General features: G+C 36.0%; 3 protein-coding genes across 8 annotated transcripts in view; 1 reads left to right on the top strand and 2 right to left on the bottom strand.

The window, feature by feature from the left end:
• Positions 1 to 812: 812 nt before the first annotated feature.
• LOC126752153 (protein adenylyltransferase Fic) lies at positions 813 to 3,971 on the top strand. The gene is made up of 6 exons (XM_050462754.1): positions 813 to 921; positions 993 to 1,787; positions 1,847 to 2,193; positions 2,292 to 2,495; positions 2,634 to 2,771; positions 2,844 to 3,971. Exons 2-6 carry the CDS (start codon positions 1,131 to 1,133, stop codon positions 3,112 to 3,114), a joined length of 1,617 nt encoding a protein of 538 aa, XP_050318711.1. The 5' UTR covers positions 813 to 921; positions 993 to 1,130; the 3' UTR covers positions 3,115 to 3,971.
• On the bottom strand, positions 3,631 to 13,333 carry LOC126752146 (peroxisomal acyl-coenzyme A oxidase 3). 3 transcript variants are annotated; one of them, XM_050462741.1, is made up of 9 exons: positions 13,076 to 13,333; positions 12,601 to 12,701; positions 11,081 to 11,243; positions 6,130 to 6,267; positions 5,568 to 6,058; positions 4,754 to 5,502; positions 4,548 to 4,702; positions 4,201 to 4,488; positions 3,631 to 4,122 (listed from the first exon to the last, which is right to left on the bottom strand). In XM_050462741.1, exons 2-9 carry the CDS (start codon positions 12,621 to 12,623, stop codon positions 4,012 to 4,014), a joined length of 2,118 nt encoding a protein of 705 aa, XP_050318698.1. In that variant the 5' UTR covers positions 12,624 to 12,701; positions 13,076 to 13,333; the 3' UTR covers positions 3,631 to 4,011. The 3 variants fall into 3 exon arrangements, with proteins under 3 accessions (XP_050318698.1, XP_050318697.1, XP_050318699.1); XM_050462740.1 differs by having other exon boundaries at positions 12,601 to 13,333; XM_050462742.1 differs by lacking the exon at positions 12,601 to 12,701.
• Positions 13,334 to 14,143: 810 nt separating this feature from the next.
• The window catches only part of LOC126752147 (protein real-time), a 42,610-nt gene continuing 39,207 nt past the window's right edge, over positions 14,144 to 17,546 (bottom strand). For all 4 annotated transcript variants that reach the window (XM_050462746.1, XM_050462744.1, XM_050462743.1 and 1 more), the window contains exon 8: positions 14,144 to 17,495. In XM_050462746.1, coding sequence (XP_050318703.1) covers positions 17,304 to 17,495 — 192 coding nt within the window. In that variant the 3' untranslated portion in view covers positions 14,144 to 17,303. The remainder of the gene's footprint in view (positions 17,496 to 17,546) is intronic.

Genomic DNA, 17,546 nt, shown 5'->3' with positions numbered 1-17,546 from the left:
CAAACCACCATTGTTAACGAAGAGCGCGGGTGCCACAAGAATCTAGAGTGACCCTTGCGCAACATCGTTCAGGATTCTGTAGCGGGTTACATTTCTACCTAACCAAAATCGACCATATACACACATATGTATGTATGTATATGTATGTCCAACATGCAATGAATCCCCGCATGACACTAACCACTTCTTTACATGGCCAAAGAACCCCACTCATCTAACAACGTTCTCCCTATTGTCAGAACTCGACGAAACAGTTCGTTTCCTAGAGCTACCGCTAAATGACTTTCTTGACAACCAACCTGAAGCTAACCATCCAAGCGCAGATTGGGCAGCCGCTACAACAATAACAACAACATAACACTTCAAAAATTACTGTAAATGCAGTTACAACAAAAACATGCATCCAAAGTCAAGTTCAACCATCGAACAACAACTAGCAATTGCAACAGCAACTTTCCTTTAAAAATCTTTCGCAATTTTAAAACAGATCTCTAAAATTCCTCAATTTGTTAAATTGCCTCTTTACATCTGTTTTGTCGTATCTTTTTCCCACAGGCCTATCTCATTCTTCTTTCCCCACGCTCATTCGTAAATATTTACGAAATTGGTCAGAAGCAATAATGATGCCACTTTTCTAATTGGCAATACGAATTCAAAAATTACATCTTTGTATACTTTTATCTAATGCATTTACATTATCCTATTATTCTTACACTGCCAAATTACTATATAATTTTATGAAGCAAATTATATATTTGTAATGCAGTTGAAAATATTTAAATCAAATTTAAGCAATAAATTTTACTGCACATTCGCCAATTATTCATGCGGTGTGGCAACAACGGAAGCAAAGCAAAAATACACGTCATGGACTCAGTAAAAGGAAAGTTGAAGACACAAATACAAACAGTTATAGTGGAGGTGAGTGCCAACTATTTAGCAAAACTGCTATTTTTATAAATTATTTATAATACAAACCATACAATTTTCAGCTCAAAGATGCCATTTACGGAAACCATAACGGGACGGAAAACGAACGATCGCAGAAAGTGTGTAAAACAGAAATATTTTCAATTTTAGTTAGCTAAAGTAGCGAAACATTCACAAGTAACAACAAAGACAACTTGGAAATGGATAATGACACAGTACCAGCTGTTGGGCCCACAACTAGAAAGCGCAGCAGTTGTGTGCCCTACGAAAAGACACTCTGCAATTTCGACACTGTAAGCACAAAGCATAACATGAACCAAGCAACCATTGCCGCCATACGCAACGAGGCGCTATTGCAGCTACAGCAACACCAACAGCTGGCCCGCGCTTCCATGCTTTATGTTAGTTTTGTGAACCTTTGCATATTCATAGCAGGCACTACTGTAGCTTTCATACTCTACGAGTTCCTGCATATCAATCCATATGGCGTGTTGCGACAGGCAAACAAACAATTGCAACACCTGCCTGACAATCATTTCCTGCAAACGCGCGATGATTTCGCTGTTTACGCAGCACCAAGTACGGGAGCGCTGGACTTGGATGCGCTTAAGGATTTGTATGTTAGTGCGAAAGAAGAGGAGAGTGGGCGTGCTTCAGCAACTAATGTGAAAGAGGCACTTGACTCTTTGAAATTGGCTACAGAAATGCGCGCCTTGGGTAAAGGTGAGAAGGCGCAGCGTTTATATGAACACGCCTTCGCATTGGCGCCAAAGCATCCTGAAGTTTTGCTGCGCTACGGCGAATATCTGGAACATAGTCAACGGGATATTGTGCTAGCGGATCAATATTATTTTCAAGTAATTGCTAATTGGGCAAATTGAGGGCGATATTAATTTAATTTTGTTTTCAACTGCAGGCACTGATGCTAAACCCCACTAACACAGAAGCGGTGGCTAATCGTCAGCGCACCGCTGGCATTGTACAATCCATTGACGAACGCAAGCTAGAGTTGCTTGACTTGAAGCGTGACGCACTTTCTGCAGTGCACGAATCGAACGCGGCATTGCGACGCGCGAAAAAAGAGGCTTATTTTCAACATATCTATCACTCGGTGGGCATTGAGGGCAACACAATGACTTTGGCGCAAACGCGCTCTATTCTGGAGACGCGCATGGCTATCGACGGCAAATCCATTGATGAGCACAACGAAATTCTTGGTCTGGATTTGGCTATGAAGTACATCAATGCAAGTTTGGTTAACAAGTAAGTGTGTGTTTGCTTTGCAAAAGTTTCACTTTTGTAGAAATTTAAAACGCGTAATTAAAAAAAATATATAAATATTTCTTGTTCTTCATTTCTAGAATTGAGATAACCTTAAAGGATATATTAGAAATACATAGAAGGGTGCTGGGTCATGTGGATCCCATCGAGGGTGGCGAATTTCGTCGTACGCAAGTGTATGTAGGCGGTCATGTGCCGCCCGGGCCTGGCGATTTGGCAGTGCTCATGCAGCATTTCGAGCACTGGCTGAATGCGGAGCAAACGGTTTCATTGCATCCAGTCAAGTAAGTAAGCAGCGAAATTTTAGTAATTATAAATGCTTTAGTGACTTCCACGGCAACTAAATTTGTTTAATGCAGCGCAGCAAATTTGTATTGCTGACTTATTTACAAAATATATTAATGACTTTTATTACTCCACAGACACGCAGCCTTGGCGCACTACAAACTGGTGCACATACACCCCTTTATCGACGGCAACGGGCGCACATCGCGTCTACTCATGAACGCTTTGCTGATGCGCGCGGGCTATCCGCCCATTATAATACCAAAGCAGCAGCGGTTAGTACATATTCACGTGTATTTACATAAGTGTGCGCATTAATTATAACATTGCATGCATTTATTCAATAGCCACAAATACTATCAGTTTCTGCAAGTGGCAAACGAGGGCGACATACGCCCCTTCGTGCGCTTCATTGCCGATTGCACAGAGAAGACGCTCGACTTGTACTTGTGGGCGACGAGCGATCTACCACAGCAGATACCGATGTTGGCGCAAACCGAACACGAACTGGCCTATGTGGATAAGTTGGTGACACCGTCGGGTGAAACTGCGACGAACCGTGGATCTACAGCGCCCATAGCAGATAAATTCGAATCAGGTTCCGGCGAAATTCCTTAACATTTCATGAAGTTGTTGTTATTACTGTATGCCATAGATTTTAGCGGCCAAAGCAGGGTCGCGAATGTATTAATTTAAGTGTAGGTTGCATATGCGGGGCAATTAGTGTAAATGAAAGATATTTCGTTTTAGGGTGTGAAAATCTGTGTAATTGTTTGTTGTTAGTACATACATATTTAATACTTATGTAGTAGTAGATATGCAACACTTGACTGTGATCTGTTAGAAGTGTGTGGGGTTTATGATAAAACTTGGCATATCGCTCCGCTATGTGAGCCAAAGCTGCTGTGTACATGATATTATTATTTTTTTTTTTTTGTGTATGTGTTTAAACTACCAAATTGTGAAGCAAAAAGCGTATTTTAAAATTTTTACTTGTGATGGTGCTCCAAAATTCCCGGCGGCGGTTTTGTGCGCGTAGACAATTTAAAAGCAACAATGCCAAATAGCTACATTTTCAAAACGTACGGTACTGCCAAAACGTAAACGATAACCAAAAAGTAACATGACTTTCAATAACAATTTACAACAATGTATGTATATATTTTGTATATAAAAATTTAAGCATTAAAACAACAAATCTGTTTGTAAGTATGTATGCCAACAACAAAGCGTAACTTTGTTGCATACACAGTCATAAGTCCTAAGTAAGGCTCGCTCTATCATAAAGCACAAATTATTTATAAATATGTTTATATGTGTGACATTTGTAAAAAAACAGACAACTATTGAAAGCACAAACTGCTAGCTATTGGTTACTTACATATGTATATTCTAATGATATTTTCTATACTCGTATATTGTGCAACGACAAAGAATAAAATTATTGCAATGGAATAAAAATGATTGTATCAAAATTCGCAACTAAGTACGCTAAATTTATGCAAATGCTAGACTCTACAACTTCGACTTCTGAAGGTAGTCCTTGTAGGTGACTTCGCGCCACCAGCTCGGACGTTCGAACACTTCAGGCGCCTGTACGATGGCGCGCTGCAGATGCTGGTAAATCTGCAAAGCACAAAAATACACAAAAACAAAATATTCAACTATCATTTTCCCCACAATATTTTTTACAGTTACACTTACATTGCCGTCGCTCATGCCGAGCGGCGAGTTGAGTATGAAGTCTGTTGGCGCAATTGCATCGATCAGCGATATGGCCTCGTCCTTCAGCAACGGCAGCAGCGCCAAAATGCCCTCATGGTAGAGCTCCGCATGCGCCCTATCCTGGAAGTATCCGCCTTGATAGTAGATGCCGGTGTACTTCGTGACCAAATCGGCGCCGTAGAACGACAACAGCTGAGCAAGCACATTTTTCTCATTGGACGGCGGCAAGTTGGTGAAGAAGCGATGGAACACATAGTAAATTGTGCGCTGTTGACAGAACGTACATATTTAAAATTCATAATCAAATTAGTGCCGCGTGTGCCTACCTGTGCGTAGATAAGGGAGAGCTGCCGTGCGTTGAAGACTTGTATGTTGTTGCGTGTCTCAAAGGCGTCTTGACCCTTCTTGCGTAAGCTTTCGTAGCGTTGCACTGTTCTATCCAGCTGGAAGGCTAGCAGCCAATCCAAAGCCTTCAAGAGATCTGCAAGTAAGATTCAGTAGCTGTAAAAGATGACAACCAATCACTACTCACTGTCTGGTTGCAGCGCCTCCTGCGCACTGCGTTCGGTCGCCGTTGTGCGCAATATCGCGTCCATATCCTTCAAGAAGACCACAGAACCCAATGGTGAGACCTCCGTGAAATTGGCATTACTGCGTCGCAGACTTATCAGCCAGTTTGAGGCTTGCTGTATAAGCGTATTATTCTCGCCTTCGTACGTACAATTGGCGTCGTTGTCGTTGCGCAGCTCACCCAAGCCGGCTAACTTCAAGTAGCCATGACCACCGCATGCTTCGCGGCATTCTTGTATACCATCGCGCGCTGCCCAAGTGCACACCGGTTTGGCGGCCGAGGACACGGCATGTATTTCCATGCCTTTGTTGCTGGTGTCTTCGCCCAAAACGGTGCGCAAGGTCAAATCTACATTCTCTGTGCCGATCCACATGGCGAATATACGTAGCGCATAGGTGGTGGCCAAGTGTGGTATGAGGCGATATTGTTGTGACTGATATTCGATTACAGGCCACTCTTCGTTGCTTTCTTCAGGGCCGAATTGCTTGCGACATGCAGAGTAGCGCGTGGCAATTGTAATAGCTTTGCTGAGCGCGACATAAGCTATCGAGCATATGTTCGCGCGCCCAGACGAGAGTGCACCCAACGAGGCGCCCAAACGTTTGCGACTGTCCTTGATTTTGCTCACATAATTGCCTTGCTCATCGATATCACCGGTCTTCGAGAGCAAATTCTCGCCGGGTATGCGGTATTCGTTGAACATCACAAAGCTAGAAGAGATTTCATACAAAATACATGAATACCTTAAAATAAAAAGAAACCCTCTTATGCTCACCCATTATCTATGCCATTCAAGCCGACCTTCTCGCCCAAATCCCCAACGGTCACACCAGGGAACGGCAGCAGCGTGCGCTCGTTACGTATTGGCACTAGGAAGGCATTCAGCCCTTGATATGTGTCGTCGGGCACATATAATTGTGCATATAAGATGACGTGCGTACATGTCTTGCCCAAATTGCCAACCCAACACTTCGCAGCCTCAAAGTCGGGTGTATGTATGATGAATTCACGCGTCTTTGGATCATAGGTGGCGCGTGTGCGCATGCCACGTGCATTGGTGCCGTGTGAGATTTCCGTAAGCGCAAAAGCGCCTATAATTTCATTATTTGCAATTTTCGCGGCATACTTGGCCAAACGCTCAGTGCCCAGCGAGAGAATTGTACTGGGGAACATGCCATTCGACAGCGAATACTTGACGGCAAAGCTGAACTCATACGAGAACATGGCCTGTGCAAAGGCCAGTGAGAGCTGAGGCGCAGTGACGTACTGCAAACGATAAAGAAATGTGTTAATAACGGTATCTGAAGTGAAGATGGACTTTTTAGAATTTCACTAACTTCGCCTAATCCATAGAATTGCTTATCACAGATTAATTGACCGCGTTTATTGGCCAGTTGGCGTTGACGATCCATTGTGGGTGATTCCAAGTCATGTTGAAAGTCGGGATGTTTTTCCATGAAATTCCATATGCGATGCTAAAAGAAATAGATCAATAGAATCACAGTTACAAACATTTTTATAAATGTGGTAAGTGCCGGATCTAACCGTTGGGAGTCATTTAGTTTTTAAATTATTTTGTTTTCTTCAAAAAAAAAAAAATTTAAGCCCAGAATTAATGCAAAAGAAGAATATGACGAAAAAAGACCAGAAATTCTTTTACCGTTATTTTAAAAATTCCAAATTATAAATTTGGAAACTTATACAGTCTTTCGTGCTTAAGTGAAAAGAAACCAAGAGTAGACAATAAATAAGGTGGCAAAAGAAGAAGTTGAAGAAGAAAGTCTTGAAATTCTCCTCGGCCGAGTTTAGAGCGAGCAAATTTATTTGTATACACCATAATTTGTTGTTTTTAGCCGCATTTTGTTAAGTTTTTACACATCTACATACATACATACATTTATATATCTATCTATAGATATGGAATTTTATCAAATAATGCCCAAAAAGCTTCATTGATAAATTGATATGTTTTCCAGTACTTATGCGAGTACGTATATATGTATGTACACATGTAAATATTTTATTTTAAACTATACTACTCAGTCTGCTCGAGCTTCTCCTAACCTTTATCATATTGGGATATTTACCTTTGTCCCAAAAACAGGTTAGAAAGTCAGTATCTATTTTTAAAGGGTTTGGAAGCTTATTTTATATGAATATATTTTATTAGAAATAAAAAAAAATTCGTGGAATCTACTTTTGAATGGACTAACTTTTTACATTTTTTACATTATCCACTGTATCAGTCGAGTTGAAGTCGCAATATGTGGATATCGTGCCTAGTACGGTTTAAACCGACATAAGTTGATCTACAGAGAATTTTATAACCGGTGAACACTTATTAAGAAACTTTCCCGCAAATCAACTAAATTTTATATGAGTTGCGGCATGATATTGGTTGAAAATTTGGCGAAAGAACACGAAGAACTAATGCAGTACGCGACGGTGCATTATCGTGGTGCAAAAACCATGAGTTGTCGGCCAATAATTCTGGCCTCTTTTTAAGAATAGCTTCGCCCAAACGACGCATAACACTTAGTATTTCTTGTTGACAGTTTGGCCGATCGGATGGAATTCGGAGTGCACCATACATTGATAATTGAAGAAAACTGTCATATAACCTTGATTTTAGACCTGCTTTGATATGTTTTTTTCGGCTTCGCTTCAACTTTGTTATGATATTCGGCCGATTGATGATCGGTTTCCCGGTCGTAAGCATAGATGCAAGACTCATGGCCAATAATAATACGTTTCAAGACATCCTAGTAGTCCGAAAGCATTATTTCACAGACGTTAACGCAACGCTGATTTTCAGAAAAATTTAGTGATTTTGGAACCAATCGTGCTTTCCCTTTTCTTAGGCCCAAATGAATTTTCAAAAAGGTTTTCACTGATCTCTCCGATATTCCAACGATGCCAGTAAGGTCTCTAACTATTAATCGTCGATTCTCAAGCACCAATTCCTTTATTATATTGACGTATTTATCATCAGTTGATGTTGATGACCATCCTGGACGTGGTTCGTCGTCAACGCATTCTCGATCCTTTTTGAATAAGTTGTACCCTCTACCGTGGTTGTACCCATTAAAACCACATTCTCGCGACAAACAATTATCATCGAAGGCCTTTTCCAACATTCTGAATATTTTGGCACAAGACATTTGATTCCGCACACAAAATTTAATGGAAATTCTTTTTGAATAATTTCACTCATTGCAAAAATCGCCGAATGTAATTTATGTACGAGTACTTCAGAAACAAAAGCGTATAGTAAACACTAATGATTATTTTGATGACATTTGGCACATACATATGTATGAATGTAACTGACAGCTATACCAACTTGGAAGAAAATTTCGACTAATTACCTAAAGTCGAAGGAGGTCGTTTACCTATTTTTTAAATAAATAGTTTTTATGCGTCCTCAATTGGATAATGGTTGACCCCAAAACCAGTTTCTTAGAGAGAACAATTTTCTTTGAATGACTTTCAATGTCTTGATATCTTCTAGAATCCTTTCCTTTTCTAGTACTTTTAAATGACCATAATGCTTGAAAATGTCATAATATCCATATCTGTTGATTGTAACAGTTTTCTTTCTTGTTTCTTTCTCATAACTATCAAAATTCGAAAGCCCCTCACAGGGAAAACTGTGTGGTAGGGAGTCGTTTGCGAGTTAGACCAGCAGCAGCATGTGACTGATGCAATTGTATATATCGCATTTTGAAAGATCCAATATTTATGTACATATGTTAAATAATTATAATACTAATTACTATCATTATATATTAGAAATGAACAAAGCTATATTTGTTTAAGAGTAAAAATATCCTGTTTTGAAAGGAACACTCCTATTTAAAGCTTCTTCACAACGATATTTGCAGTTTTCCATTTATTGCCTTAATATCTATTCCGTCTATTTCGTTCTATTAGAACTATTTTATCTTGAAAATGAGTAAAATTTATTATTCATTACTTATTTGATAATATCCACACACAGATATCTGTAAATACCTACATACATAATTTGTAATATAATAAGGACGACCCCGCAGGAACTTTTGACTTGAACACTGAGAATATTTATTGTCCTCAAGGAATAAGTTATAGCATACTAAAATCTCTTATATCCTTTATACTCTGAGTGGTCATAAGCAAATATTGTTGCCATTAAAAAAATAATATATCCCCAGCTGCATCAAAAAATAGATGCATCAAGTTTATCCAGTTATATACTAATAGCAGATAATTAGTATAACTAAATTCCCATAACAATGTTGCACCCAAAGTCTTTCTATCGGAAATAATAGACATCACAAAGCGTTCGTTTAAGACTCTAATAAGTTATGGAAAGCGTTTTTGTGATATATCTAGTTTTTATTCAATGATTTAGACTTTGTCAGCCGCATTTTAGAAAAAGTTGAGGGTCCCAAGTTTATTTCCGTGGTTTTTCGCATTTGTCTCTAACAATTTCCGGCTGGCTAGCTGTTTATTTGTAATGAGGGTGTGAATTTCCGCAAGCAAAAAAAGTGTGTCAGCTTGTAAATAAGCGCTAATAAATACTGCTATCATAATTATATCTATTGTTGCTATATATGTGCTTTATTGAATGTAGGCACATGTTCAATGACTCGTAAGCATTTCTAAGTGACAACACACAATTGTCGTTAGAACTAACGCAAATCAGTTAATAAATACATTACAATGTAAGACATACATAGTCATGCATGTATGTATATATGTATGAAGTCATATTACTGATAAATTGCTGTTGTATAGTTCAAGGGTTATCTCTGATAACTTGCCTGCACTTCGTAATAAAAATATTGCATTTTAGGGCTGAACAGTTGGAGGTACAATTTGCCATGTTTTTGGTAATAAGGTTCTCTGTACTATCCCGCCGGCTAAATGCTGTACTATATTCAAGAGCTTACTTGATTACAAACAAATTATTCGCTTACTCTGTTCGAATTATTAGAATAGTCTTCCGCCATAGATATTTTCGGGGGATTTGCTAGGTTAGGCTAATAAGCCACGGATAGACCAGTTTGGTACTTTGATTTATCAGATGGATTTCACTGGCTAAGTCTGTTGGGGATAGGCTACGCGTCCAAATTTTGTAAATATACATATATTTTATTTATATATTTTTTAAATAAAAGCCTCTTCAAACAAAATTCACACAAAAAACGGATTTTTTTCTGATTTGCAAGCGGATATAACCTCTTGAAAAAGAAATATTTCACAGGTTCAAAAAAAGTTCTTGAATAGTGTAATTAAGCTAGGTCACTATTGCAGTAACAACAACACACATGACTTGAACGACTGTGTGCATTCAAATATGAGCTTTGTATAATTTTAAAGTTATGTAATGTGAAGACTCAATTTATTTAGCAATTCGTATTGAAAGCTTTTCAAATTGTGATTACTGTACGTATATATGCACATACATATATATCCAGACTTGTGCATATGCCTGCAACCTGCTAACTAATATGATGACTAGCGTTGTTTATATGTAGGTGAAACCAGCTTATAATAGATACTGATAAGCTACCTCTTGAGGATGGGAAAATAATTAACCAAGAAAATTTATTATATTAACTAACACCTGAGTAGGCAATTGAGAAGTAAATTCCTCTCTCGACGAACAAAAACCAAAATCTATAAGTCACTCATAATTTCCGTCCTGCTATATGGTGCAGAGGCTTGGACGATGACAACAGCTGATGAGTCGACGTTGCAAGTTTTCGAGAGAAAAGTTCTGCAAAAGATTTATGATCCTTTGCGCGTTGGCCACGGGGAATATCGCATTCGATGGAACGATAAGCTGTATGAGATATATGACGACATTGACATTCTTAGTTCAGCGAATTAAAAGACGTACCCACCGGGGGAAGCAGAGGAAGAGGAAGACCTCCACTCCGTTGGAAGGACCAGGTGGAGAAGGACCTGGCTTCGCTTGGAATATCCAATTGGCGGCACGTAGCAAAAAAAAAACGACTAGCGGGCTGTTGTTATTTCGGCTATAATCGCGTAAACGGTGTCTACGCCAATAAAGAAGAAGAACACTACAGTTGGCCCCACTGTAGTTGTATTAGCGCGCCGCTGCTTGATTTTACACTTTGTACTCTGATCAAAGCAGCGAAAATGACTTTTAATGAGTCAAGTGGATTGATTAATAATAATTCATAAATTTGCATACTCGTGGCAAAAAGTACACGCATTTCAACTATGCAGTATTATGTAATTACTGATGTGTGGAATTTTAATTGCTTACATGCTCACCTTTAGTCGTATGTGCTCCTCACCCTCCAGAAGGACGTTCATGCGTTTGTAGCAAAATGTTGAGAGTTGACGATATTTTGTCAATGGTCCAGTTTTGAAATCCGGGAAGATGATCTTGTCCTCATATATGTTTTCCGATTGCAGCTGCTCCGGCTCGACCTCACTGGGATTTTGTAAAATAGAAAATAACTTTGCAACTGTATCCATAATTACGAAATATTTTCTTTGAATTAAAAAGGCTAAACTAGACTGTGCGTGCGGCGCAAAGCTCGATTCAAGACTGGTTTAGTGGTCACTTTCGTTTGTGGAAGCAAACCATTGCGTGTTTACGAGCTGGTCAACGCTCTGTCGGCATTGAATGAAGCTCTTTTTATTTGGGACGCAAATTTATAGTGACTCTCACAAAATGCTTGCTTAAGAAATGAGCGATCAAAACAAAAGCCAAAAATAAAACTGCACTTCGTGTGCGCTATTTTTAGTTGGAGATAGTATGAAGTTATTATTTATTTTTAACTGTGGCTTACCAAGCACTTTTAAAAAGCATTTACAGAGCTGAAGTTAATTATTTTATTTTGGTTAAAAATGTATACGTAGTGACTGCAACATATTATATTGTCTAATTTATATAGGGTTTAAATATTAAACTTTAAGAAAGTTGTTGTTTTTGCTTATTTGAATATGCCTTTAATGTAGATCTAACCATTTTAGGAAACCCAAATACTTATATATGTACATTTATATAACATATAATATGCATACATACATACATATGTATGTATAAGTTTGTAAGTATGAATAATTATGAACAATACTCTAAAATTAATTTAAGACAATATGTGAAACTTTAAAATTAACTTTAAAAATTAATATCGTATGTTTTTTTATATAAAGTGAAATTCCTCATAAGCGGGCACTCACTGTCGCAGTGTTTTTTTCCGGCTAAGGGAGCTGTCCATATATGGGAACGTGACAAAAATAAGTTTTTAAAATGTATTATTAGGGTCAGAAGCTAAAACTCAGAACTATGAATATCTCTGTTGAACTAATGACTGCGAGTTAATATCAGCCCGGTGTGGCTGAATGTCAATTATCCCATTTTTAACTACAAATTTTACACATTACAAATTTTATAAAATGTTTTCATTTATCAGAGATGATTTGAACGAAATATTACCAAACTGATGTCCGTGTACGGTCATTGCAACGTACTCATTCCCGGTTATATAAATTGTTTTCGATAAAAATAATAATAAATAAATGATAATAATCATGACATTGGTCCAGTTATGGGAAATGACCGGCTATGAGGACGGCCCGTAAAGCGGAACTTCACTGTATATTATTTTTTATTCATAATTTTATTATTTATTATTTTTAGTTATTTTCAATTATTTTAATAGCACTGGTTATTTGAATATTTTCTTAATAAACGAGCGTCGTAAATTTTAATTGCGCTTTCCCTCACCACACTCTATTCTACATCGTTTTAAACTTTAGCGTATAAAGCCAATTGCACTTACTTGTTATTAGTATTTGACACCATGTTGAACTTTCTACGCTCGCACAGCAATTAACGTTTAATGACAACCGCACAATTTGAGCACTGAATACCAACTGTGATCTAGACCCGAAGAAATATTTTGATAACTTATTAAAAACAGCGCACACCTTCCTTAATATCCGAAATAGATAACATGTATGTTTATACGTTGAACCTGTTAAAGCGACTTTATATAGTATAATAAATTAGAGCTAATCCCTTAATAGGAGAAATGGGCTTTCATCAGTTTTCCGGAAACTTGAATACGGTGAATACGTAGTAATCTATGAACTACCTATTGATGTATTAGCAAGCGATAAATACTACCGTAGAGCAGCTCCACAAAAACACACCCACTGGTGTTTAAAGTTTCCACATTTAGTACACGAATAGTTGATTTGCACGAAGCTCTTAAAGTAGTAATAAGTTAGCTTCTTCAATGCATTGTCACTCACACAAAATGAATAGGAATCAAACGCCAATCCAATTGCTAGCGATTAACAATAGCTCGTTCTTATCTCTGTAATTTGCAGACGCGGTTGCTAATAATTGCCCCTTCTTTGTGTGTGACAGTAGGTACGGGCTTACGTGTCTGAGACAAATAGTTTATTTACTGTTGGTATTTGATTAGTTTCACTACTTCACTATTGATTGAACTTTACACGTTAACCCAGATTTCCGATCTACTCATTCATTGTTTTCGTTTGTGATATTTTATTGTTTTGTTGTTTAGCAGCAACGGCTGTTGTGTGCGAAATGTCATTAACAGCTGATTGCGGTATTCACGAGTAAGGCAAATAAAGTTTTAAAATATAAGGCTTTGAAAGCAGCTGCTTTAATTTTCTACTATTCAACTATAGTTTAGACTGCGTAAGAATTTTAAAATTTCAGAATGTCGCAACTGGGCATATTTTCCGTGATAGTCCATAGTAAGTCGCTTTTTAGAAGGCTTATTGCTATTGTCGTATACAATTCGAGGTCTTCTTATGTCTCAAATTTATCATAAATTTATGATGAGGTAAGATGACTGATCCACCAAGAAAATTATGGTCTGCAGTCTCAATCGGCAAATTTTCTCATTGGAATGGAAAGACAACTAGTTTTCTTTCTGAAACGCATTGAACTTCAATCAACGCTCAATTTAATGGTTGAATTGAAATGTGGTTTTTTGCAATACCTAAAATATACCCACAAGTCGTGCTCTATGATTGAATTCAGTCAAACCAAGCCTAAAAGTAGGCAATTTTTATTTTTTTAACCCATGAAAGCCCAAAAATGCTCGTTTCTTTTCAGTAAATATTATTTATTTATGCTTATACATTTAATTAACATGAAACATTTCTTACAGTAATACTTTTTTGATATATGGTTCATAATTATTGTTTATGTTAATTTGAGATTGGAAAAGTTTTGTTAGCTTTCGCGTAAAATACTCGTATAAGCTCAACTTTAGGAGCATATAAACAGAATACATTGAATAACTGTCACGCATGTGTGTACATAATGATGTCTGCATGTATGTGTGTGTGTATTTGCGTTTATAACTGTGTGTTTGAAATTTCATACGTATGTGTCTATGTTGATAACAAATTGCTCGTTATACTCAAAAGGGTTTTCACATATTTTTTAACGTACGAGAATTTAGCGATTTTTATTTTCATTCAAAACAGAATTTACAGTTTCTTTTTATCAAATGTGTTAGTGCGCTGTGGCTATATATGTATGTATATGCCGTTTTCACTGAAATGAAGGTAGGTAACAAGTAGTCGGTAGTAATATCAGGAGTGCTTACATTTACTTTTCATTTTTTAATAGAAATTTCGTTAATCGCAAAACAAAGGCAAACACTACTTATCGTCATCTTAAATGCTAGCATTACTACAACTTTACTAATACTTTACTTTCATTGTTCTGTCATTTACTGTCTTGCATTACTTTTCCGCACTTTCGCTTGTCTGTGTATATAAAAAGCTAAAAAATTTGTATTTTTTATTTATTAATTTATTTACTCACTTATATAATGTTCATGCAGCCAACTTGATGCTGGCAAAATTTACTAGCAAACTACAATTATATTTATTTGTTTGTATGTATGTATGTATGTCTACTTAAAAATTATTTTGCTAGTTTTCGTTTTATATTTATGAACATATTTGTTTTGCATTTCTGCTGTACATAAATACCATATGTATTACCTACATTTGTTTATGTCTTATTTGAGTTTTACTATATTTCTCTCAGCCGTCTGCGTTAATTGACACAAAAGAAAAGTGTGAACTCTTAAGAAATATACATACATACATATGTACATATGTATGTTTTTGTATTTTTTATTTATTTTTTACAACCATTTGTTTGGGAGTTCCATAAAAAGCGTTTACTAACGTAATGACGCGTATGGTTTTTAGGTTATGTGCGATGATTTTTAAAACTTTCGATTTTTTGCTGATATTTGAAACAGGGTCTGTTCAATTTAAATAATTTATTACCTAACAGTAATTTTATGCGACTAATTTTTAATAGACGTGTTTTTTTTTTTAAATTGAATTGAAAATTGAATTTAATGACATTGTTTACTTATGTTTTCTTTTTTTGAAAATAAAAAAAAATTTGTTAGCAACTTTTTTTTATCAAAAACCCAAAATTATCCTAAAAAAAATTTACGAAAAATTTGCTATTTCAATTTTAGAAAACATTTTTTTAATGAAAAAAAAAAGAAAAAAATTTTATTGCAGCGCTTTTACCTCAGAAACTTGAGGTTATCAAAAAATTTGCTATTTGAATTTAAAAAAAAATTTAAGTGAAATTTAGAAATATTTTTTTTTTAGGAAAATTAAAAAAATATTTTTTTAAGAAAGTTAAAAAAAAAATTTTAGGAAAATTTAGAAAAAAATTTCAAAGAAATTTTTTGACAGAAATTATCCGCTAAATTAAAGTAATTTATCACCTAAATGCTTGGTTATATCCTAAAATTATTTAAAATAAGTTTTTTTTCACGAACTGATTTAACAATAATACATTATTTACTTTTACTTTTATTTTGTTTTTGGTTTTTTAATAAGAAAACAAATTAATAGCAATGTTTTTCCTTCAAAAACTAAAAATTATCAAAAAATTTTATAAAAACTTTGTTTTGGAAAATGTAGAAAAATTTTTGTTTTTAAAAAAAATTTAGAAAAAATAACTTAGAAAAAGTGTAAAACTTTTTTTCTTAAAAAATTCTTTCTTTTTTTGGAAATATTTTTAAGAATTTTCTTTTGGCAGAAATTAGTAATTAATCGCGTTACTGCAGCTTAACCAAATATCGCTAAAACTTTTTTATGGGAAAATTTAGGAAAAACAAATAAAAAAAATAAAAATTGGAAAATTAAATTATTTTTTGGTAGAAATTAGCAATTAATTGGGTTATTGCAGCTATACCATATATCGATACAAACCCTGTTTTAGGAAAATTTAGAAAAAAAAGTTTTAGGAAAATTTGGAAAACTTTTTTAGAAAAAAAAATTATCAAAAGATTTAAAAAAAATTTGCTCTTTGCAAAGAAAAATTTTAAAAGAATATTTAAAGTTTTTTTTTTGGCAGAAATTAGCAATTAATCGCGTTGCTGCAGCTACACCATACATACATACATATGTATATCGCCTCAAATTTTCAAATTTTTTTTAGGAAAGTTTGGAAAAAAAATAGTAAGATAACTTTGGGAAAAAAGGTATTTAAATTTAAAAAAATTTCTTGAAATCGTTGATTTTTCCATTAAAAACAATCGCTACCGCGAAAAAATACGTTTTTTATGAATTATTGTTTTTGCGCTTATTGTGTTGTGCTCATTATATAAAATTAGCGACAATTCCTTTGCTGAATTTTCGTCAAAAATAATTGCACTGCATTTATTTATTATATTTTAAATCGTTTATTGTTTTGTATCGGCGTTATTTCGTAGTTTCTTGTAAGTTCTTCAAAAATATGTACGCGTCTGTAGGTAAATGTTATTGCACATTTCGATGCGGCTGTAATATTTTTGTTTTATTTTATTGCATTCATGATTGTTTGCTACTGACAAATAATTATTGTACACGCTGTTATCGATTTATCGATGACATTACACTTTCAAAACAAAGCAATGGCGATAATAAACGCCACTTTCACACAAGCAATTTCTGCGTTTTCTATTTGCTTTTGCAGTCATTTCAATTTTAGCTATAAAATTCGTTAATATAAAATTAAGATTGTTTAAAATTGCAATTTTTTGCCAACTCGCTCGCACATGACACAGCAGCTTTGGCTAAAAAATATTATTTACTCTATTAAAACGCTATTTAAAAGCCAGGTTCCAAGTTATTCTTTTGTCTTAAATTAAATTATAGCATCTTTATGATTTATTAAACTATTCATGCTTTCATATTAACATTATGTAACACTAAATTATATTATTCTGAGTTTAAAAACGAAAGTTAAGTGTGTATTTATTTGCGCTACACATACACTCTCATTTCCAACTCAGTTCAATGTCTTCTCCATCAGCGAATTCGCCGCCATAATGCCATGCGCATGCACCTGCTCCTCCCCTTTATGCTCCTGTTGCTGTTGCTTCCCCGCTGCTGTATCAACGACCGCCACCAACCCGTTGGCATGCTCCGCACGTGCTGCCGCACTGCTGCAGGCCGCGCCGTTGTTCGCTTCATATCATCGACTCTGACACGAGCTGGCAGCGGAGGATGATGAGAAACCGGATTGCAGGCTGGTCATGGAGCCTTTGTAGTTGGCCGAGCTGAGCACTTCGTAGAAGAAGTTCAATTGTGCGGGGCCTTCAGCGCCGCTCGACGGGCTGAACCACTGCATGATGTAGGAGTGTGTGTGGTGCATTACATGGGAACCCTGTGAGCCGCAGAAAAAGTCAAAAGTTATTAGTGAGAAACACCACCCAGC

This window comes from Bactrocera neohumeralis, chromosome 3, assembly GCF_024586455.1.
Source record: "Bactrocera neohumeralis isolate Rockhampton chromosome 3, APGP_CSIRO_Bneo_wtdbg2-racon-allhic-juicebox.fasta_v2, whole genome shotgun sequence".
In the NCBI taxonomy this organism is placed as follows: Eukaryota; Metazoa; Arthropoda; class Insecta; order Diptera; family Tephritidae; genus Bactrocera; species Bactrocera neohumeralis.
Note: the sequence above shows the minus strand (reverse complement) of the source record. Positions and strands in the feature narration are given on the sequence as shown.